Genomic DNA, 23,173 nt, shown 5'->3' with positions numbered 1-23,173 from the left:
AACAGCCATTTCTTTGCCTTTTTTCCAATGCAAGCTCTGCCTTCGCTGCAACTCTACCTGGAGCCTCAAATGGAAAGTTCCAGGGAAGGCGGTGCATTTCCCTGATTTTGAGTGGAGGTTTTGCAAAGGCGAGGGATGACAACCGATACCTACACGGTGCTCCTAACTCCTAACGGGACGTACACATCTATTTTCTAATGTGATTCCAACACATGAGAAAGTTCAGGCAGGTATACTAAGCCCTATTTGATGAGGGGGAAACTGAGGCACAGGGCTATGAAGTGACCAACCCAAGATTTTCTAGTCAGAGACCAAAATATCCGCTCTAGTGGGACACAGACACCCACATGCTAGAACCGGTCACAGATGGACGTGAGGTCACAACCAACATCCATCCCGAACTCCGATGTGAACCCCAGGTGCCAAAAGACAATTTTCCGTCAGCCCCACGGGGTGTCCTGTGACCCTGGAGGGTCATTCACTTACTTCCTCTCCTCGTGCACAGAGTTGGGGAGCCTCATTTCCATCAAAGCACAGCCAAATTTCTGTGGACCAAAAGGGGTGAGTGATACGTAAAGCATGGATTATTAAAACCGGACTACGGCCAGGTGCGGAGGATTCTGGGGTCCTAGCTGCAAAACGAGGAGTCTGACTCCTGGGGCCGGGATGGCAAGGGGTGAGGCTGGAGCTGCCGCCACACATGGAAGGGTCAGCGGCTTAGAGGACTGCAGGTGTGGACTCCCCACCCCCGGCATACAAAGCCCCTTTGTGGCTTTCTCTCTATAAAAATACTGTCCCCATTTGACTCATCTGGAGCAGGGGACACCACGTTCTTGGTTAGAGCGTCTATTCTAAAGAAGTAGCTCACTCAGGTGATAACATTTGCACTAGGAACCAGCTTGTCACTGGACACCAATAGACTGAGGACTTGGAATTGTCCAACCCTTGCCGAGGGTGGGTCCAGATTGAAATCACTGTCTGTGAGGCTCTGGGACAGTTTGCTACTGAAGAGTGAGTGTCACCCTAGCCCCTCCTTCTCCCTGCTGATGGAACCACATGCTAGAACAGGTGAAAACTCAGCTTACCTCTCCATTTTCAGGGGGGTCTCCATTGCCAAAGGTGCTGGTGACCACCAGGACCAGAGTTTCATGTTCCAGGTGCACAATGTCATATTCTTCCATGGACATCACCTGGGTGAGGGGATGGCAGGGGACAGAGGTAGGAAGAGAGGTGATGAGGAGAGAGAGAGGAGGTGGGTGAGGACAGGAAGCGATGCGGGAAGGAGATGAGAGAGAGAGGAAGAAGATGAGTCATCCCGAGCCATCTTCATTGTAAGAACCAAAAGTTTTGGGTGTCACTATCTCAGTGGGCTACAGTGGGCAGAGCTGAAAGCTCTTTGGTAGTGCGAGGCCTTTCGATGGACTGTAGAGCATCTGGAGCCATGGTGCGAGGGGCTGGCTGCCTGTGAGGACAGGTCCTGATTGAGACTCTTTAGCTATCTACAACCTACTGACCTTCTTGACCACATCTAGGCTGGGAATGACCTGGCTGGCTAGATCTGACCAACTGTCTGCTTGGCCTCCTTTCCAATCTTCCCTTCAGCAGTGTGGGGGACTTGGGTCAAACAAGTCTGAGATACCTGTTCTAGGGAAAGATGATTGCCCTATATCTCAGCATGGCTTGAACAACATTTCTCAAAGTAGGTTCTAGGGAAGCCTGGTTGCCGGAGATGCTCCTTGAAATAATGCGTGGGAAACATTTACATCCTCTGTCCCTCTCTTTTAGAGATTATAGCACATCTTTGCAGATTAAAGGCTCTGTCTGATAGGTCCTGCAGCAAAGAAACCCATTCGATTGTATTGAATTCAGAGCTTCTTAAACTGCCTCCCAAATTGATTTTCATAAACCTGCTACCATTTTGCACTAGACATGTGGGTTTCATTTTGTGGTTCCTGGACTCCTGGAGGGTTCACAGGGAGAGAAACATCACATAGTCCCTTGAAATTAGTGAAAAGGTACGTGTGTGTGCTTAAGGAAACCTGGTCCATGCTTTCGTCCATTCTCAAAGGGTCCTACTCTGTTGAATTCCCTCTCTCCTCTCCCAACTGTATTTACCACAGGCAGCTGGAGCGCTCGCAGTGTCCCCTACCCACCTTGGCATCAAAGGCGTGTTTGAAGATCTCACACAAGGTTTTGGCATAGGCCTGCGATTTGCCTGTCTCTGTGGCATAAAGGATGGTTGCCTTGACCCTCTTGGCCATTGCCTGCCCCATCAGCTTGGCCGAGAACTTGACGGCCCTGGGAGGAAGAGGATAGAGAGGAAAATGGGAAATGCCAGGCTGAGATTTGGGGGCAAGAACCATGATCCATGAACTATATAACCAGAGAGAACTTACTCTTCTGATCTTTGATGGCCTCAGGGACACTCGAAGCCTGAGTTTAGACCAGGGGTCCCCAAACTACAGCCCGCGGGCCGCATGCGGCCCCCTGAGGCCATTTATCCGGCCCCCGCCGCACTTCCGGAAGGGGCACCTCTTTCATTGGTGGTCAGTGAGAGGAGCATAGTTCCCATTGAAATATTGGTCAGTTTGTTGATTTAAATTTACTTGTTCTTTATTTTAAATACTGTATTTGTTCCTGTTTTGTTTTTTTTTTACTTTAAAATAAGATATGTGCAGTGTGCATAGGGATTTGTTCATAGTTTTTTTTATAGTCCGGCCCTCCAATGGTCTGAGGGACAGTGAACTGGCCTCCTGTGTAAAAAGTTTGGGGACCCCTGGTTTAGACACTATTTGTGATCCCTTTATGAAATCCCTCCAGAGCAACAAGTCATGAGCTAAAATGGTTGGTTAATTTTGCTGGGCTGTTACTGAATTGCTCGATCCCAGTAGTATTGAGAACCTTGCTTTGCCAAGCACTGTCCTCCAAAGGTGATCATTCATCCACGCACCCGCTTGTTTATTCATCGAAGACGTGTTAAGTGCCTATGTGCCAGGCACTGCTATTGGAGCTTAAGAACACAGAGAATGTAGCTATGGACAAGCAGCTGTCCTGGGGCTTACATTCATGCGTGCGTGCGTGCGTGTGTGTGTGTGTGTGTGTGTGTGTGTGTAAGAGAGAGAGAGAGAGAAAGAGTGAGAGAGAGAGGAAGGGAGAAACAGATCACTAACAAATCACCAGGTATTGAGTTCGAAGGGATTTTAGAGGTATATTGGTCCACAAAGGAAGGACCAGGACTGGTTTAGTCAGTCATGCATATCCAGGGTCTTGCACAGAGCCTGATACCCAATAGGCACTAGATATGTATCTAGCAAAAGAAGGAACGGATTTTAAAAAGGATGCTACTCCTGTAGACTAGGGGAGTTTCAATGTCAAATCTAGGCTCTTTGTCATTAAATGAAGACTTCAGAACCACTGTTCTTCCTTCCCGTCCACGAGCATCTGGGGTTGGTAGAGAGGCCAGAGGCTCAGGAACGCCGGGGCTGCCCTTCTCAGCAAGCACGCCCACCCTAACTAGGCATCCCTGTGTAGAAAAATTGCTAATTACTCCCACCTGGGGATTATTGGTGGTAAGTTTGTCACTTTTTAGAATCAGGAAAACCACCCACGCTGCAGGAGCACTGAGGTTAGGGGGTGGTGGTGGGGAACAGAGAGGAATAAAAGGTGCCTGGAGGGTTCCCTTTGAACGATCGGAGCATAAAAAAGCAGCTATAATTAACTTCCATTGTTTCTACCCCAATCTTAATAGTGCAATTAATGTTTTAGATTTCTCCCTCCCATTTTCCCCCAGAGACAGATGAAGTGAACGGAAGCCAAAAGCTGTCCTCCCTGAGAATATCTGTGATTCTCTCCTCACGGAAAGAATGGCTGCTATGCATCCTTGCGTGGCTGGAAGATGGGGTTAGGTGGAAGGAGAGGGAGAAGGGGAGAAGGGCAGAGAGATGCCATGGGCCACATTCACAGAGCCAGCACCCGGGTCTGAGTCCCTCCAAGAACCACCCGTGTCTTGCTTCTGTGGTCCGCAGTATGCATAGTGTTTTTTTGTTCTTCTACAACTACATTCCACGCATAGAGAGATCTGGACCCAGGGCACTCAGGAAAGAGAGGAGCTCAGTGCTTACCTAGCTCCTCCGCCAAAAAGTTAACTCCAAATAGGAGCTACCTCCCCATGGGCCGGTGGAGCTCTCTTTCTTTAGGAGAAGCTGGCTTCCCCATTAGAGCATCTCGGTCGGCCCTGCCCCACTTCTCAGCTGGCCCATTGGCTGGCTCTGTGTTCTTCAGGACAGGTATTCTTTCGTACCCTTGGTCCATAACCTTCCCTCCTCTCCCTTCTGTGCTCGGTTAGGTCTTATCTTGTTCTTCAGCCCAATTGTCATCTCCTGAAGGAAGCCCTCTTTGTCCTCCCAAATTTCGTTAAGTCTGTTTAATGGCAACACGAATCATTCCTCAGTGGCACCTGCAGTGTTTGACTGTATTTGTATGATTTGTTGACCCATGGCTGTGAGCTCAGGATGGCAACCCTGGAGCCTAGCACAGTGCCTGGCATGGAGTAGGCACTCATCTTCATTTGTTGGTCAAATGAATGAATGAATGAATGAGTGAGTGAGTGAACTTAGAGTTCAGCCCTGGACAAGAGCACTGTCTACTAGGCAGTAATGTTCTGAAACCAGCTCACCCCAGCTCCTCTCTACTATGGGTTCAATGACTTTCTGTTGGTAGCTTAAACTTGGCCACAGTGGGCGTATTTACTCCATGGCAATTGGCAAATGCTACAAATCTAATATTACTTTTAATATTATTATTGTTATTAGGAAAACTGGTTTACCAACACACCCCTGACTCCAGGGAAAGAACTTATGAAACTGAGTAAGGAAAGTAAAATTGGGAAGGAGAGTTGTAGCGACATTCACATCCCAGACTCTGAGGCGACGAAGGCATAGAAAGTAGAGAAATCATATCACATAAGAGGTCAGAGGCATGACTATCTGCCTGGCCTCCTTTACTGGGGCTCTCTGGGTTTGGGGGCACATATACCCCTCACCTACTTCAGGAGACTTACTCTGCCAGCTTCTTGAAGCCGATGGCTCGCCGCTTTGTGGGGGTCCCATTGGTGCCTTTCCAGATGTGGGTGTTCCAAGGATCGGGCTGGGAAGAGAGGACTACGGTTACTGTAGTGAGAGAATCGGGCCCCTCTTGGGAGATGCTCCGGACTCCCTGAAGGCTGTGGCTGCCCAGCCATGCCTAACTCTCAGCCCTTAAAATTAGTGACCACAGGGGTCTTTGCACAGAGTAGCTGGTCCAGCCTCCCTCTATTGTCCTGATAGACCTTCCCACTCAGTCCTTAGTCCCCCTCAAAGACTTTCCTTAAGACCCCAGACTACTCATTTTGTCTCCATTAGTGTCTCGGCTAGAGCTGTGTTGCCCAATGAGGTAGCCACTGACCAAGCATGTATACTGAGCACGTACGTGTCCAAAGGGCTAGTCTGAACTGCGATGTGCTCTAAGCATCACACACCCAAGGCTACCGGAGACTTAGCGCGAACAGAGGCAGGGAGGGGGCAGGACCTGGTATTCGAAGGAGGGTGTGAGCCGGTAGTTGAGCATCTCCTGGTGGAAGACAGGTGTGATGCTGCCAGACATGGGGGGCACAATCCACACCCAGTCTGCAGGACAGCCCCCCCGACAGCGGTATTCGTTCTCCATGTGCTTAATGAAGGACTCGGTGGCCGAGTGGTGGTCGACGATGGTCACTTTGTCGCTCTGTGGATGGACAGCGGACAAGGAGTCAGGAGGAAAGAGAGCTGGGGTGTTTCTGGATTCCCCCAAAGAGCAGCGTTTCCCAAAGCATGGTCCTTGGGGTGGCTGTAGGCAGCGGCGAGTGCTTCTCTGCATCTCTTCTGATTGTACCCAGGAGGAAGTCTGTGTCTGGTGCTACTATATCTTTAAGGCCTCTCTTGCTAATCTCCCTTTTTTTTTTTTTTTAATGAAGGGAACCTTTCTCTTATCTGGCTAGACTTTAACAGCTTTGTTTTGTTATTCCTTGTATTTATTGGTTTCTTTATTTAAATGTACAATTCTGTTCTATTTAGGGCAACTGATCTTGGCTCTCCATTCATGGTGGTGATACAAAATCCTCTTCAAATAAAATATGTTAAACTCATCAAGTCGACTTTATTAAAATTAAAGCAAAGTAAGTCAGGGCAGAGGTGGGTGGACTGCCCGGGTGATCCTGCACGTTGGCACTCACACCTTACCTAATGAGTGCTTTCCTTCTGTGCCCGCCAAGCCTTGCCCCCTTCCTCCCTTCCTGAACTTGTCTTTTTTAACTGCTCGTCTCACTCACCACTGCTGTCTCGGGCTTGTCAGTCTTCGTAACAGTCAACCAAACCACACTCGGTCATTTTCACTCCTTTCACTCCTGAAACCTCACTCCTTCCCCGACCCTATCTCCACTTGTCTCTTCCCTGGATAGTCCTCAGTGTGCCCATGCTCCCTACTCCTGACATGGGGACCTATGGTTGACAGTCCTGCCTGTCCATTATGTTCACTTTACTGTCTCTCTGTGCCCCTCATGTATGTCTGCGAGGGTCTAGCCTCCAAGATCGCCAGCCCCCAGACGACAGAGCTGGTCTCAGTAATAGACCATGACCTCTACAGCTCTCCTGGTTTGCTCAGAAGAATCCTGACCTATGCTCATTGTACCAGCACAATGATTAGTAGTGACCCTCTTTTGCTCTCAAAACCGTCATGGTTTCAATGATACAATTAACACTATCTACCGTAAACACCATTTACTATGGGGCCACATGCATGGAGGGGCCCATGTGCTTCCAACAATGATGATTTGTCTCTGTTAGGCATAGTTTGAGTCCCTAAGCAAGACACAGATGATGCTTCCCACATCAGTTCTAAAAAACCTGAGGCAACAAGTCATACCCCCTCCCCCCCAATCAGTCTCTTCCTCAAACAGTCCACATGTGAGAACAATAATGGAGAAAATGGCATGCATGATGGGAGGTGGACCCCGCTGGTGGACAGATCCCCCCCAAGGTGTTTGGCAGCGAGGGCTCTTGAACCTTCTGCTTTGAGGTTCTGACAGGTGTAGCTCCTCTCGGAGGCCTGAGAACCGGGACCCAGCACTACCTGGAAGCTGTAGAGGACTGCAATGTTGATCTCCACCAGAGCCTGGTCCTTCCACAGGGAGGATGTCTTCCTCATGTCCAAGTTCATCTTCTTGGCCACTTCCTGAAAGGGGAAGGGAACACAGACTCACAGGCTGGGACACTTCGGCCTAAGGAAGGACAGGGCTAGCTAGTGTCATGAATGCACTTCTTAATTAATCAACTCATAGGCTAATGCAGGGGTCCCCAAACTTTTTACACAGGGGGCCAGTTCACTGTCCCTCAGACCGTTGGAGGGCCGGACTATAAAAAAACTATGAACAAATCCCTATGCACACTGCACATATCTTATTTTAAAGTAAAAAAACAAAACGGGAACAAATACAATATTTAAAATAAAGAACAAGTAAATTTAAATCAACAAACTGACCAGTATTTCAATGGGAACTATGGGCCTGCTTTTGGCTAATGAGATGGTGGTGCCCCTTCCGGAAATGTGGCGGGGGCGGATAAATGGCCTCAGGGGGCCACATGCAGCCCACGGGCCGTAGTTTGGGGACCCCTGGGCTAACGGGTTCCCTCACTCTGAAGTTTTCTTATTGAAGGCCTATACCAGTGCCAGGAAACTAGAGAGAAACTTGGCTGGCCATTTATTATCGAGCGGACCTTCTAGTGAGGGAGAGAGACAGTTTGTACTATCCCTATGCAGAAAATAACATGCGGAAATGGGATGAGGGTTCCCCCATGCTTGGCATCAGCTCCTGCTTCAGCTGGGGTCATATGCAAATGCCAGGGGTTGTTTTTCCCAAGCTGCTCTGGTAAAGGAGGCGGCTGGCTGGGCAGTGGCTCCCAGGTCCTGGGCAGCTGCATCTCCCTGGGCTCCAGCTCTGAGGCCAACTGACTCTCTGGAATTTGAGAAAGCCCAGGGGTATAGGGGCAGGATTCATTGAACCACGAGAGTCAGGGAAGGCCCACTGTGGAGGTGGCATCCCAGGGGAGACCAAATGATGAGAAAAAGAAAGGCATTTGCCTGTGGAGGAAGGGAAGGCTCTAGACAGAGAGACAGCACATGCAAAAACCCCGGGGTGGGTTCTGGCTCACAGCATCTGATCCATAGAAGGGTGGCCAGTGTATATGGAGGGCGGTGAGCCAAGGGGACTCAGTGAGGAAGGCAGGACAGAATCATGCAGTATCTTGGTGAATGTGCCGAGGAACCAGGACTTTTACTCCAAACGTGATGTGGAGGGTCTCAGCAGGGCTTTACACTGGGAGTGGCATCATCTACTTTCTGGTAGGAACAGCTCCCCACACAACCTACTCCCTGTCTGGAGTGGCCACAGCTTGCCACCCACATCACGGGAGTTTTGGGCTCCTGGGGACACCTGTCTGACTCCATCTGACAGACGAGGAAACCGAGGCTCAGAGAGGCACCTGGGTTTTCTCAAATTCCATAGAGTCAGTTGGCCTCAGAGCTGGAGCCCAGGGAGATATGACTGCCCAGGACTTGGAAGCCACTGCCCAGCCAGCCGCTTCCTTTACCAGAGCAGCTTGGGAAAAACAACCCCTGGCATTTGCATATGGCTCCAGCTGAAGCGGGAGCTGATGCCAAGCGTGGGGAGAACCCAGTAGCAAATTCACTACGTAGAGCCTTGCATTCACTTCCCCTGTCAATTCTCGTCACTTGTGGGGGACCCAGGTCTCATTATGGGGTGAGAAAGTGACAATCTCTCAGCTTTGGGTAAATCGCTTCCCCCGGCTTCAGTTGTCAACACGGGCACACAGTGGCAATCGGAATTGGAGGCGGGGGTGAGCGGGAGTCTCATTTAAGTTTCCCAGTGACCACTCGTTGCAATGGAAATGGAGGCAAGCTCATGGAAGTGGGCTTATTAATTCTCTCTCTGGGTCCTTTGGCAGTGGCAGAAATGCCGAAAGTAAGAAATTTGCTGCTTTACATAAATACATGTAAAAATTGAGCTTTATATAAAGGAGGAGGATGTATCTAGTCAGTCAAGCTGCAATTGTTATTTCTACAACATTAGTTTGATTAAAAGAATAGAAATTAGTTGCAAGGGGGGGGAGGAAATACAACTTAAAAAAAAACACCCCAAAGGCAACTAGCGGCATCTCGATGAAAACTGCCTGAAATGTCTGTCTTTCTTGCCAGAAGTCTGTACAAATCAGTGGCTGCCCCATAAAATCTTCTAGGGAGCTTTGAAAAATGCTGAAACCCAGGTCACCTGTGAAGCAATCATACCTGAATCCTGGGGAGTGGAACCCCAGGGGAATTGTTATGCTCCCTACGTAATTTCAGTGTATGGTGAGGCCGAGGACCCCTAATTTCTGTTTTCCAGGCTAACACCCATTAAATTTTTTTTTTTAAAGTGAGATATAATCGACATAGAACATTGTGTAAATTTAAGGTGTACAGGTTTAAGGTGTCAGTTGGATACATGTATAAACTGCAGCAGGATTATTACCACTGCAGCATTATTTAACACCTCTGTCACAGAATGTAATTGATTTATTTTTGTGGTGAGAACAATTAAGATCTAGTCTCTTAGCAACTTTGACATTTAGATCAGCATTGTTGACTAATCTCACGATGCTGAGCTCTCGTGCTCCAAAAATTGTGCATCTGTATAATGTAAATGACATCTCCCCAATTCCTATGCACCCCACCTCTGGTAACCACCATCCTACTCTCCATTTTTCTGAGTTTGGCATTTTCAGAGCCCCCTAAGTGAGAGCACACAGTTTGTCTTTGTCTGCCTGGCTTTGCTCATTCAGCATAATGCCCTTGAGGTCCATCCAGGTCAACGCCTATGGGCTTCAACCACATACATGCTTGGTGCTAAGTTCTAATCTTGACTCTACCTTATTTGCTGACTGACACAGGTCCAGCACTTAACTTCTCAGATTTTCAATGCCCTATTGTGAAACAAGGCCAACCACAGCCAACTATTGTCAGGAGCAACATTTGCTGACAAAACTGCAGCAAGACCTATGCTTTCACCAAAGTGGAGCACCAGGAAGCAGTCCACCCCAGCGCCGTTCCGTACATGAGGATGACTCAGGCAGGCAGGAAATCTGTCTCTCCATCAACCACTGTGGATGGTGGGGAGTCACTGCCAACCCTCCTCCTTTATTTTTCAGAAAAGAGACAAAAAAAATGTCCCAAGTTCATGGGTCATTCTCAAACCCTTCTAAAAGAGTTTGATAATGAGAGGCAATGTAGCAGAGTGGTTATAAACTTGGACCATAAAAGCAGACTGGGTTCACATCCCGGCTATGCCCCTTTCTAGGGGAGTGATCTTGAGCTCATCATTTCATCCCTTCAAAGGCATTGGTTTTCTCATCTGTGGAAGGGGGTTTTCATACCTGGAGGTTGTGGTGAGGATTAAATGAGCACATAATACATGAAAAGGGCTTCGAATGGTGCCTAGCCCACAGTATCTGCGCTGTTAGTGCCATAACGCCTCTGGAATTCCGAGGGGCTGCCCCAGATTGCAGGTTCTGTTCTAACCCATTTCCCGCATCTATGCTCCAAAGCTTAGCTGTGGGGAAGGACTGCTGAGACCACCCTTCTGTATTGTGCTCTCCCATCATGGTGACTATGGAGGGACCTCACCTCCAGGATGTTGTATCGAGAGTTGTCACAGTAGTCGCGGACGCCAATCTCCGTGCCCATGTACCAGCCACTGAAGGGACAGGCACTGAACTCCAGGCCACCAATCTCCAGAAGCATGTTGGACACAGCAGGGAGGCCATACCATTTCAGCCCCAGATCCTTGAACCATTCAAACCTGCAGAGAACAACACAGCCCAGCTCACCATGGTGTGGGCATCTCAGAGGCCGATAGTGGGTGGGATATCCTTAGTCTGGGCTGAAATGCCAGCAACTGACTGGGACTGACTATGTCAGAACCTGATTGCTGGGCTCTGCTTTAGACCTATAGACTTATAGGTTCCAGAGCTGGGGTCTGGCAATATGTATTTTAACATGTTTCCCAGGTGATTTGAATGGGCATCCAGGCCTGGAAACCACTGCCTTGAGTGGCTATTTTTCTCCCAAACCCAGTCTAAAAGTTAGTCCAGGAGAAAGTTAGTCCAGGCCTACCCCAGGGCCTTTGCACGGCAGTTCTTTCCTCCTGGGATCTTCTCTCTTCCTTCTGTGTCTGTCCAGCTCTTCCTTACACTTTAATTCTCAGCTAAAATGTTGTTTACCCTGCAGCCCAGTAGGGTCAGGTGATTGCATGCCTCTAGGTAGCATAAAATTTCCATTGCAGAACTTTATTGGAATTAACTTGATATTTGGGTGATATCAAAACTTTAAACAAAAATAGAATTCCACTCTGCACTTGCATGACTTATCTGGTTTGCATCACTCTAATCTCAGTCCTGAACTGGACCCTGTCTTTATTTAAAATTTTGGTACATTGTACATCACAGATATTTTAAAATTATTATTGATTTTAAAATATTGCATTAAAATGTTATTTATCTTGATTATTGAGTTTTTGTTTGTTTTTTTTTTTTAGTGGCTGCCTCAACTCTATCCCCAGGCCAGGGCCTCACTGTGGGTGTCCTTTGCTCTCAAAGGACAAATTCTGCTGGCATTGCTGGCCCCAGTCCTCACAGCTCCTTCCTGGCTCCCAATTCCTTTTGGGCCTGACTCACAGCAGCTCACATAGAGTTTTAAATGGCTCCTTCCATTTGAAAGTTGTGCCTGCAACAACACAGTAGGTACTTCTGCTTATCCAACCCTCAGGGCTAGAAAAAGGGCACGTGTGGGTTGGGAGCTTAGGAATGAGGTAAGGAGGAAGATTATAATTCAGAAATGATGGTCAAGGAGGAATGATTGCTTCCTTGGAGGCCTGCTGTGCCGAGGCCCCACGGTAAGGGTTGGAACCAAGACCCCTCTTTCAGCCCATGTCTGGACTGGAGAGAGAGCCAGGGGTACCGGGATGGGCAGAGAGGGGCACTGGCTTAATCCACTCGCCCTCACCCACTCCATGCCGGGCCCTCTTACTTGGGGTGCCTGATGGGCACTTCCAACACCAGCTCCGGGGGAACCTGGAAGAGCTCGGGGTCGTTGCCGTTGGCCTGGAGCAGGAGGGGCAGGACATCGAAGCGTCCTCTCGGGGGCTTCCAGCCCTGCTGTATGCAGATCTGCAACCAGACCCAGCCAGGTCAGGCCACCAGGTCGGGCCACTGTGACCCAGGCCCTCCAAACACGATGGCAATGGGGAGGGGCAGACACACAGGCTCTGGCCCACCAGTACCCCCTCCTCGGGAGGCCAGGCCACCTCCATTGTAAGGTCTCCCTGATATCGCCACATAACCAGCATCACTGCTGGTGGCCCTCCAGGACAGAGGGCAAGCCTGTGCCCCTGCACCAGGCTTTGTTATGTTTCCTGGATCTTCTCTGCCCACGAGAACCCACCGAGGGCAAGGGCTGAATCACACTATTGCTTTGGCAGTGCCCTCAGGCACCGGGCCTGGCGCACAGTGGGCACTCCCCTGGAAGTGTTTGCATTGTGTGCCCTGAGAGATAAAGAAAATCTACCAAATCTGCTGAGGGCAAATCTTTCAGAATTTGTGCATAAAATGCATGCATCTGTTAGAAGAGCTGTCCAATCAAAATATAAAGCGAGCCTCATACGTAATTTAAAATTTATAGTAGCCACATTTTAAAAAGTAAACTAAATCAAAAACAGGTGAAAATAATTTAAACAAGGTATTAATTTTGTTCTTTAGTTTCTATATTTAATTATTAAGCAATTAATTATAATATATAAATTATATTAATATTCACTTAATACTAGATTAAATAAAGCATTGGTTTCAACAATATTTTAATAATATATTTGAACTTAAAATTAAATAAGCAATATATTTATTAATCCAATAAACACATAAAATATATACCGCATTTCCCCATGTATAAGACACTCCCAGGTATAAGACACACCTTAATTTGGGGGCCCAAAATTTGAAAAAAAATGTATTACATAAAGTTATTGAACTCAAGTTTTAGTCATCATAAAATGTATACAACTCCTCGTCACCCTCGTCACTGTCAAAACTCCCATCCATTAGCTTGTCCTCATCTATGTCCGATGACGAATCACTTTCTTCAACAATGAGTGCAAAACAAGCACAGAAAAGTGGGAAATGCAAGTAAAAAAAATCTACAACCACTGTATAAGACACACTCAGTTTTTAGACCCCAAATGTTTTGAAAAAATATGCGTCTTATACATGGGGAAATACGGGTAATATGTAATATAATCAAATGTATTAAATATCATAATTTATTTGTTAATAATACATTTTAAAATAAGTTATTAATATTAACATATGTAAAGCTATTTAAGTTACAATTAAATATATTAACCCAATAAATGTATCAACTTATTAATAAGTATAATAAATGCGTTAGTCCAGTATTACCCACCATATTATTTTGAATGTGCAATCAAGATGAAAACTTATTAACAAGGTATTTTCCACTCCCCTTTTTTCTGTTCTGTCTTGGAGATCTGGTGTGTATTTTACACTCGTTGGCACTTCTCATTTGAACCCACCACATTTTGAGTGCTTGCTAGCCACTTGTGACCTGGAGCTCCCAGGTTGGACAGCTTGGGATGGGAGTGTTTCAAAGATACAGTTATGCCTGACCTGTGGTGGTGCAGTGAATAAAACATCAACCTAGAAACGCTGAGGTTGCCGGTTCAAAAAAAAAAACCCTGGGCTTGCCTGGTCGAGGCACATATGGGAGTTGATGCTTCCTGCTCCTCCCCCCCTTCTCTCTCTCTCTCTCTCTCTCTCTCTCTCTCTCCTCTCTATAATGAATAAATAAAATCTAAAAAAAAAAACACCAAAAAAACAAACAAATAAAAGCCTTATCATGAACCTTTCCCTAGAAAAAAAAAAAAAAAGATACAGTTACACAGTTATGTTCGGGGTGGTTCTCTCTGCTGTGTTAGTACAAAGCAGCAGTTAGCGCTCAGCCAAGTGGAGCAGAGAGTCTGGCTGGATCTACACCGGCACAGGTGCGACTCCTGGTCACCCTGGTTACAGCCCCTTCCTTAGGAGAGAAACATTTCAATAAGGAAAGCCAGGTGCAAATGAAGTCAGCAGCAACCTAGGGAGTAGAGCAGCCCTGCCTCGCCAGTACCTCTGGGGGGAGGTACTGGGAGGGGTCTGAGGGGGGTGGAGGAAAAGACAAAGATGAAATTCAACAGGGGATGAGTTGGTGATCTGTAACAGCGAGTACCAGACCTGTATTCCTGAGATCATGGAGGGCATGGCGTCTGCCCATGGTGCCACCCACGGGCACGGATGCTGTAAGCTACCATGCATCAGCGGTGCTACCTGTCCGCATTGCCACCTGGGAGGAGCCTCGGAGGGTGTGTTTGTGTTCCTGGTGGCTTTTATGAATTGACTTGGGAAGCCAGCAATAGTGGCTGTGCTGGCACTGGGGAGAGTCCAGCCCACCCAAAGAGGGTTGTGTGAGTAGAAGAGTTGTATTTCAACACATGAATGAATGAATGAGAGGAGTTTGACATATCACCCAACTCAGAATAGGTGGATGCTAGACCTGGTTTCCATATGTTATCTACGCTCCTCCAGGTGGGAGGCTGGGGGTTTGGACTGTACTTCTAGCTTTCCCTCTATTCATTTATTGCCTTGGATAAGTCATTTGGCCTTGGTGAGACTCGGTCTACCCATCTGTGAGATGGGATGATGGTTCCCATCATGAGGGTTGGGCAAAGGTAATGGCATAAAAATGACTGATTGACCATCTGTGAAAGAACCAGCTGAACTGGGGGCAGCCAAAGGGAAAAGGGGGTTTCGGGAAGAATAAACAGTAGTCTATCTGCTGCTCTCCCTGTAGTAACATTAAACTAAGAAAAGTCTGTGAATAAAGACAGTTTGGGCCTGACCAGGCAGTGTGCAGTGGATAGAGCGTCAGACTGGGATGCAGAGGATCCAGGTTCGAGACCCTGAGGTTACCAGCTTGAGCACGGGCTCATCTGGTTTGAGCTAAGCTCATCAGCTTGGACCCAAGGTTGCTGGCTCAAGCAAGGGGTTACTCGGTCTGCTGAAGGCCCACGGTCAAGGCACATATGAGAAAGTAATCAATGAACAACTAAGGCATCACAACGAAAAACTGATGATTGATGCTTCTCATCTCTCTTTGTTCCTGTCTGTCTGTCCCTATTTATCCCTCTCTCTGACTCTCTGTCTCTGTAAAAAAAAAAGACAGTTTGGGGGGTACGAGAGCCCAGGTGGGCATAGGCACAAACTGGGGGGCACACACCTCTGTCAACTCCACATTGGCTGGATCCCCCAGGACAGAGCCATCGGGCTGCTTGTAGCCGGCATAGCGGATGAGCTGGGAGTTCCAGACTCGGAAATCGTGCTTGCTGTCAATCCTCTGGGGAAATATGGTGATGGCGGACCTGTGGTGGAGAGAGGGGGACACCTGGTATCAGGGAGAGAGGGGGACCCTAGAAAAAATGGCATCCGAGCCAATGACTGTGTGAGGCTCAGGGTGGATTACACCATTGCCAAGATCTCCAGGGCCCATGGAGCAGCCGTTGGGAGGGAGACCCTGCCCTGTCCCTCTACAGGACCTCTGGCTGGAGGAAGGGTTTAGAACTGGAGGCCCCATGCCAGCTTGCTGAAGGAAAAAGAAAGCTTCTCAAATGGGACTTTTAAGCAATCTTAACTTGGGCCGGTTTTCCAGGGAGTCCTTTTGCAGCAGGTAATCTCACGGGACAGAACATGAGACCTTACTTCCCTTTAAGAATGCACCACCATCAATTTCTAGTTCTTGTCTACCTCCAACCACAATTACCACCATTTTAACTCTCCTCCCTCCCCAGATTCCATACCAATGTCTATAGATTCAGGACTAAGAAAGATACCAACTTCCATTTGCACTCACATTTATTTACTCCAAAACTATAGATCACCACTGGCTTCGCCTACCTAGCTAGGCAACCATGAGACCGTGTATCTGTGGTTAGACTGTTTTTGTTCCCTGCTGAAGGCACCTAGCTGGAGCCCTGCTCTTTCTGTTCGGAGGAGGTCAGCGGCGTTAGAGAGGCCTTGCTGCCAGGTTAGCCCCAGACTGAGACTTGCTCCTCAGCACCATCGGAAGGACTCAAAAAAATAATGAAAAGGAGAATAACTTTTCGCGATGTGGTTCAGTGTTACCTCATGCCAGGAATTCCTGCCACCTGGATTCATTGGTTCCGTCGGTGGACTGAACCCCAAGCTATAGCTTGTGACAGCATGGGAGTCACATCGTGGGTCTGACCCATCACTCACTGACCTTCTCCCATACACATCCTGCCCCTGGAAACTTTGTCCCCCCCCCCCCCCCCCCACACACACTGTGCCAGCGGCAATCCCTCCCCACTGCCATGCTTCCGAATCCAAGCCCTGGCTCAAACCCACTTTCTCCATGTAGCATCCCCTGTCCCACTGCGGTCCTGAGGCCTTCTTCCTGAGTACATGCAGGTCTCCCTGTCTGCACAGGACAGGATTGCATTTAATATTGCGGCCATGGTGAGAGGCCCCGGGCCATGAATCTAGACCGGGGGCTGAAGGTGAAAGTCACAAAGAACTAGAGGCGCTAAAAACAAAAATCTCTTAGCAAAGGCACCATATTGGGGCATCCACACAGGATGAGTCAAACCATCAGTTTTCCCTCCAGTAGTAAAACATATTGTGATCTCTTTGGTTGAGCACCAGATAAAGGCTGTTTATGTAATAGATGTGTATATGTTTAAAAAGTATGTTTAGAAATAGCAGAATTCTACACAGCAGGGTGGGATGCTTACTCAGGGTGCAGGATCCAAGACCAATGGCAGAAATATAACATAGTCACACCTCTCATCTCCTGCGTCTCCTAAACCTAACCTCACCTAGCTGCACCTAACATCAAGTCAACGGCCGGGTGGGTCGAATACCCAGCTGTGTTTACATTACATCTCTCTCTCTCTTTCTCTCTCTCTCTCTCTCTCTCTCTCTCTCTCCCTCCCCTCTCCTTTCCTTTTGCCTGCCTTTCTTTGCTATGTTTAGCTTATTTCTAGACAGGGTATACATGCTCGCACGTGGGTGTTAAAACCAGAGATGTAGTTTTAAAATGCATTAAAAAAATCAGATGCATATTTTTCTTATAGAAGAGCTCACAGAGACTCCCCAAACATGGAGGTGCACCATGGCCCAGCCTGTAAGCACCCCTCTTCTTCCGTAGAACCTCAACATGGCATCATTTGGAAACTACCAGAAAAACTACCAAGAGCTCCTTGAGGCTGAGACCTCAACCCAACCCTCCTTTAACGCTCAGGATACGCAGGATTTTTCCCTCAAGGGTCAGGTCTGTTTGTAAAAAAGATACACAGTGCACCCTTAAACAACGCGGGGTTTAGGGGCACTGACCCCTGGGCAGTTGAAAATCCTCAGTGACTGTTTGACTCCCCCAGAACTTAACTTCTAACAGCCTACTTTGCCCGGAAGCCTTATCAAGAACACAGACTGTCGATGAACACATACGTTGTGTGTTATATGTATTACATACTGCATTCTTACAATAAAGTAAGCTAGAGAAGAGAAAATGTTATTAAGAAAATCATAAGGAAGAGAAGATATGTTGACTGCATTTCTTGGAGGGAAAAAATCTGCCTATCAGTGGGCCTGTGCTGTTGAAACCCATGTTGTTCAAGGGTCAGCTGTACTAGTTCCCCACAGGTCCTGAGCGTAGGTCACCGGTCCTTTTCCTACTGGTCGGCTCAGCTGGAAACACTATTTCCTGCTCAAGTAAGAGACACACATGAGAAAACCCATGCCTAATGCCAACAAACCACTTTGGGGATGACCTCATTGTAGCCCGGGGGCTTATGGGAATATCCCTGCAGCAGCCTTGAGCTGGGGCTGGTCCTCCAGAGCTGGGAACAGATGCCAGGGCAGGACAGAGTAGGCAGGATTACAAGTATCACCGCCCCTCTGCGGGGCCCCAGCTGCTCCCTTCCAGCTGCTCCCTTCCCAGCTGCAACTTGTCAGTGTGAGAGCCACCAAGTTGCCGAGCTGCGGCATGGCCGCTCCTGGCAGCTTTGTTCTTCGCACGGGGCAAGAGGAATTGGCTTGGTGGGACCTGACGGAGCGGTCGCCACAACAGCGGGAAGACAAACTAATTGCTTTTTCAACCAAAGGGGATTCAGAGGCTGCTCCAGGCAGCAGAGCGGGATCTGGTAAAAGCAAGTCACACCTTGAACTGTGGGTTGCACAGTGATTTGGGCTGCTGGAGCTGTGTGGACCACACGGGAGTCTGTTTCTCCCAGAGGAGAAGGGACACGGTTGCAGAACAAGGATGCCAGGCCACTGCTCCCAGCTTGGCACGTCTGCCCAAGAAGGGTAAGGGGGTTTCCCGGGCAGGTGAGCCAACTTCAGACCCATAGGTCAGCGCCGGGAGGACTCCCTTCCCCATAGGTCAGCTCACCTGAGGTTCCCTTTGTTGGTGGCATACTTGATGTGGTTGCAAATGTAGTTGAACATCCCATGGGCTGTGGTGCAGTCACGGGCATCGAACACCTGGAAGAGGTATGTCGTGGGATTAATTGGTGTCCTCCTCCCCTCCTTGACTGCCCCAGAGCAGCCTCCCCACTGGAGGAGAGCCTGGAGCCCCCTCGAGCTGCTGCCCCAGAGGAGGAGTGAGTACCTCACCATTCCATCAAACCAGGAAAAAATCTCCTACAAGTAGGCGTGGAGTATAAATAATGTGGGAAAGAAATACAGTAGTGAGGAAAGGAGAAACTTTCAGTGGGCTAGTTATATTTCCTGTTAGATTATTAGGGATTAAAAAACAAAACAAAACTCAAACAGGAAATCCTGAGCTTAATAGCTAATCTATTTCTAACTTGAAACTATTTCCCAGAGAAAAAATTCATACCAGGGGACACAGAATCTGGTGTTCCCAGTGAGTAGGCAGAAAATATAAATAAGCAAAGAGTAGGTGTAAGACAAAAGGGAATGGTGGGGTCTGTAGTAAACTGGAGTGTATAAGCCTTACCAAGAGATTTGCAAGTTCATTTAAAAATAAACACTGTTGGTGAAATGAGATATGACTATAAGCCAGATTTGGTCATTATCTGAGAATCTGAGACCCCGTGATGACCAGCAGGTAATTCAGCTGTGGCCTCCAGATGTCCTTGGTAGGAGCTGGGCCATTTTAAAGCTCATCTCTCCACCCACCACCCCCTCCACCAAAGGACCCAACCAGACATCTGAGTCTCACCACCTACCTGCAGCTTGGACCACTGGATCCTGCCGACGCAGCGGGAGGCATTCCTCCAGGCATGCTTGGCCCCGTAGATGAGCTCTGTGTCTTTGAGCTGGTAGGTGCTGGTGGTTTCGATCTCTTTGTTCACCTCTTCCAGCCTCTCCATGTGAGCTTTGGAGCCAAATCTGAGTGAAGAGGGGAGGGGGGGGGAGCATCACCTTTCCTCCAAAATTAGAGGTTGGAGCTATTACAGGAGGCCAGAAGCCACAGAAGGTCCAAGTTGATTTCTGGACACAATAGCCAAGAATAAAGTAGAGACTGCAAACTAAAATGACCATGAAGGTCCAGCCCTGGTCAAACTAAACTGGCTGGGTGGGGACTGCGGCAAACAGGTGAGCCCACACCTGGTCCAAAGGAGACAGTCGCAGCTGTCCTGATGCTCAGAGGTCCTAGTTCAACTGTCTGCAAAGTTGTAGCTGAAGTCTATGTTCCCAGTGTCCAGTAACTTACCCCAGGCTCCCCAGTGTCAACGTAAACTTGCCTTTTGATCGACGAGTAGTACTGATCAATAAACTCTTTGGCGAGAGGGAAGAGCTGCTCTCCCGTGCGGACGTCCTCGGGCCTCCGTATCTGCTGAGAAGCGTGCATGATGGAGCCCATGCAGATACGCTCACTGCACCCCGTTTCCTGGACGGGAAAGAGAGATATGGGCTACCACTTGGTTTTGCCCAAGTGTGGCGGGCATTGGGCTGCAGACCCAGAACGAAAATTCATGGTGGAGTCTATCTGGCCCTGACTTCCCAAGGGGGATTTCTCAAGGACCAGCTTCAAATCATTGTTGGACGTGGTCTTCAGCAGAGGTCAAGAATGATAAGAGGCATTTTAAAGTTCTGACAATGTTTGCTCTACTCACCTGGGGGAAGAGGGGCCTTGTGATGGACATTTCCACGGTACTGAATCCCAAGGAGCTAGTAGAGTGGCTACAGTGACTCATTTGAATACATTTATGGTAAATAGATTGCAAAAAATAGCCCCCATTGTTCCCCTCCCTATATTCACATCCTTTGCAATGTGACTTTAGAGAAACTCCCCATCAAGAGGTGGAGCCTCTCCCATCATCTAGTGGCCTGTAATCCACTAGATGTCAGGAGTCCCCAGCCCCTGAAGTTGTGACACGCAAAAATGTCTTCAGATATTGCCAGCTATCCCCTGAGTGGGTACACAGAACGGCCCCCAGCACAATGAGTTATCCGGTCCCTAGCGTGGATTGGACAGTGCTGCGATGGATAAAGCCCAGTCTACACCCTCCTGAGATACTCACCAACGTACTCTTAAGGTGGAGGGTGTCGGTGAGAACCACGTCGGTCTCCCAGTTCTTGACCTTGACGAAGCGGGGGCACTTGGAAGGGCTGCCGTTCTTTGGGGGGGACTGTTTTCCCGAGGCAGGGGGCTGAGGAGAGAATGAAGATGGGACATCAGGCAGGGTCTTGAGTGCGCTGGACACTTGTGTCCCCTGGGATGAGAGAGGCACTGCTCTTCCTAGTATCTCCTCTGAGTTATCAACTGTATGTACAGTCGGACTACCCTTAGTTGACTCGTGAAAAGGTGGCTGGGAACCTGGTCCCTCCACCTATGCAGAAGGAGGTGCCATGGAAGAGCCTTTTGGGTTCTGTTCTGGGGAGTGGGGTCAGGAACTGCCTGGTCGTGGTCTAGCACGGGGTTTGGCAGACAGCAGGGACCCGATGAATGTTTGTTGAGTGAATACATGACTGAAAGGACACCATCAGTCTATCTTAAGGATAAAGCCCTCAGGGCTGAGGAATCAAACCTGAGGCTGGGTGTAGTTACTTCTCTGGGCCTTCCTGCTACAGCCCAAACTCACCATTTCCAGCAAGTACTGGGAAAACAGAAGGTTCAAATTAGAAAGGTTTCAAGAATAGAACATTTCCTCCTAATTTCAGGTTTCTGCCTTTCAGAAAAGCCAAGCTCGTCCCTGTCTCAGGGCTTTTGCACTTCCTGTTTCCTCTGTCTTAAATATCTTTAGTTCTCCATTTGTCTTCACCGCTGTAATAAAATTGCCCAGTAGGTGAGAGGGGGATAAATCCTAGACTGACCAATGTTGGCTCCTCCAGACTCATGGATAAGGATTACTTTCTTTTTTTTTTTTTTTTTTATATTTTATTTATTAATTTTTAGAGAGAGAGGAGAGAGAGAGAGAGAAGGGGAGGGAGGAGCAGGAAGCATCAACTCCCATATGTGCCTTGACCGGGCAAGCCCAAGGTTTCGAACCGGCAACCTCAGTGTTCCAGGTCGACGCTTTATCCCACTGCGCCACCACAGGTCAGGCAAGGATTACTTTCTAACTTGGGCATTTTTCAGTAGTTGTCTACCTGCTTGGGCAGAGGTGTGCCCAGGCATCAGACAAGCATCACTCTGCAGCTGAGAGGGAGAGGGAGCAGTTACCCCCTGATGTGACAGCTGAGCAAGGGAGGGGAGACGAAGAGTAGAGCAACAGGGCCTTGACCTTGAGGCAGGGCATTCACACTTTCAACTGCCCTTTATGGGGCCCCTTTGATGTTGCAGGTGCTGTTAGGCACTGGGGACACTCTGGTAAACAAGTCAGACCTTGATCTTCTGGAGCACTTTTGTGGGAGAAACAGAGATCGCATATACATGAACACATGAACAATATAATTGTGGGTTGTGCCAAGAATATAAAACAGAGGGAGGTGATAGTGACTACATAGAGGGGAGAGAGGTAAGTGCAAAGGTCCTGAGGAAGAGATGAACTGCTTAAGTTCAAAGGACCAGCAAAGAGGCCAATGTGGCTGGAGTGTAAGTCATGGCAAATACGAGGTGAAGTCAGAAAGGGGCAGGGTCCACTTTACATCGGCTTAGAGGCCTGAGGTGGGTGAGGGAGCTGAAAGGGACTACGTCCAGGACTGAGATTGCAGAGAACTCTGAAAGACCACTACTGAAAACTAGCATTCAATGAGCACTTCATACGTGCCAAGCAGCAACTTTATCGTCCCCGCTTCACAGATGAGAAAATTGAGGCACAGAAAGGTTAACTAAGTCGTCCAAGATCACAGAGCTAGTAAGCTAGAGCCAGGAGTCAAATCCCCTTAACTCCTTAACAATCTCACCACTTGGCCATTATGCACCATTCATTCATTCAGCCATTCATTCATTCAACATGTTTACTGAATATGTCCTATGTTCCAGGCAAGGCAGCAAGGGCCAAGGCTATAGTAACAAACTAGACAGATGTGATCTCTGCTCTCGTGGAGTTCACTGTCCAATCAGGGGAGAAAGAGAAGAATCAAAACTGAATGAGCCACTATAATTGAGAGCAATGGGTACAATAACATGAGACATTGGCACTATGCAGGGGACTGTGGAAGCACACAGAAGAGGCATCTGACCCAGAGCATTTGACTTCTAAGTCAAGACCAGAAGGAGAAGTAGTTATTAAACAAACAAAGAAGGGAGAGCAGCAGGGTCTTTTAGGCAGAGAGAACAGCTTGTACAAAGGTCCTGAGGTGAGAGGCCCATCATAGCCACCTGTCTGACAAATGGCTAGCTCTGTGCTAAGGCATCATTCTGCCATGTTGGAGTTTGGGATATAGGAGGCAGGTGAACCAGCATACTATTATTAAAGATAGCTCCAGAACAGTGCAAGCAATGGTAACAGAGAAAAAATGGAAGGTGCTATGACTCATGGTCACCCACTCCTTCCTGGCCTGGCCTGATCCAG

General features: G+C 48.3%; 1 protein-coding gene across 5 annotated transcripts in view; it reads right to left on the bottom strand.

The window, feature by feature from the left end:
- The window catches only part of NOS1 (nitric oxide synthase 1), a 153,272-nt gene that overhangs the window by 28,873 nt on the left and 101,226 nt on the right, over positions 1 to 23,173 (bottom strand). For all 5 annotated transcript variants that reach the window (XM_066260480.1, XM_066260484.1, XM_066260482.1 and 2 more), the window contains 13 exons: positions 20,738 to 20,866; positions 19,958 to 20,103; positions 19,439 to 19,601; positions 18,637 to 18,728; positions 15,448 to 15,589; positions 12,151 to 12,290; positions 10,750 to 10,924; positions 7,144 to 7,245; positions 5,566 to 5,760; positions 5,060 to 5,145; positions 2,154 to 2,298; positions 1,086 to 1,190; positions 487 to 545 (listed from right to left, as the gene is read on the bottom strand). In XM_066260480.1, coding sequence (XP_066116577.1) covers positions 487 to 545; positions 1,086 to 1,190; positions 2,154 to 2,298; positions 5,060 to 5,145; positions 5,566 to 5,760; positions 7,144 to 7,245; positions 10,750 to 10,924; positions 12,151 to 12,290; positions 15,448 to 15,589; positions 18,637 to 18,728; positions 19,439 to 19,601; positions 19,958 to 20,103; positions 20,738 to 20,866 — 1,679 coding nt within the window. The remainder of the gene's footprint in view (positions 1 to 486; positions 546 to 1,085; positions 1,191 to 2,153; positions 2,299 to 5,059; positions 5,146 to 5,565; positions 5,761 to 7,143; positions 7,246 to 10,749; positions 10,925 to 12,150; positions 12,291 to 15,447; positions 15,590 to 18,636; positions 18,729 to 19,438; positions 19,602 to 19,957; positions 20,104 to 20,737; positions 20,867 to 23,173) is intronic.

Source organism: Saccopteryx bilineata, chromosome 2, assembly GCF_036850765.1.
Source record: "Saccopteryx bilineata isolate mSacBil1 chromosome 2, mSacBil1_pri_phased_curated, whole genome shotgun sequence".
Classification (NCBI taxonomy): Eukaryota; Metazoa; Chordata; class Mammalia; order Chiroptera; family Emballonuridae; genus Saccopteryx; species Saccopteryx bilineata.
This window is presented reverse-complemented; position numbering and strand designations above follow the sequence as displayed.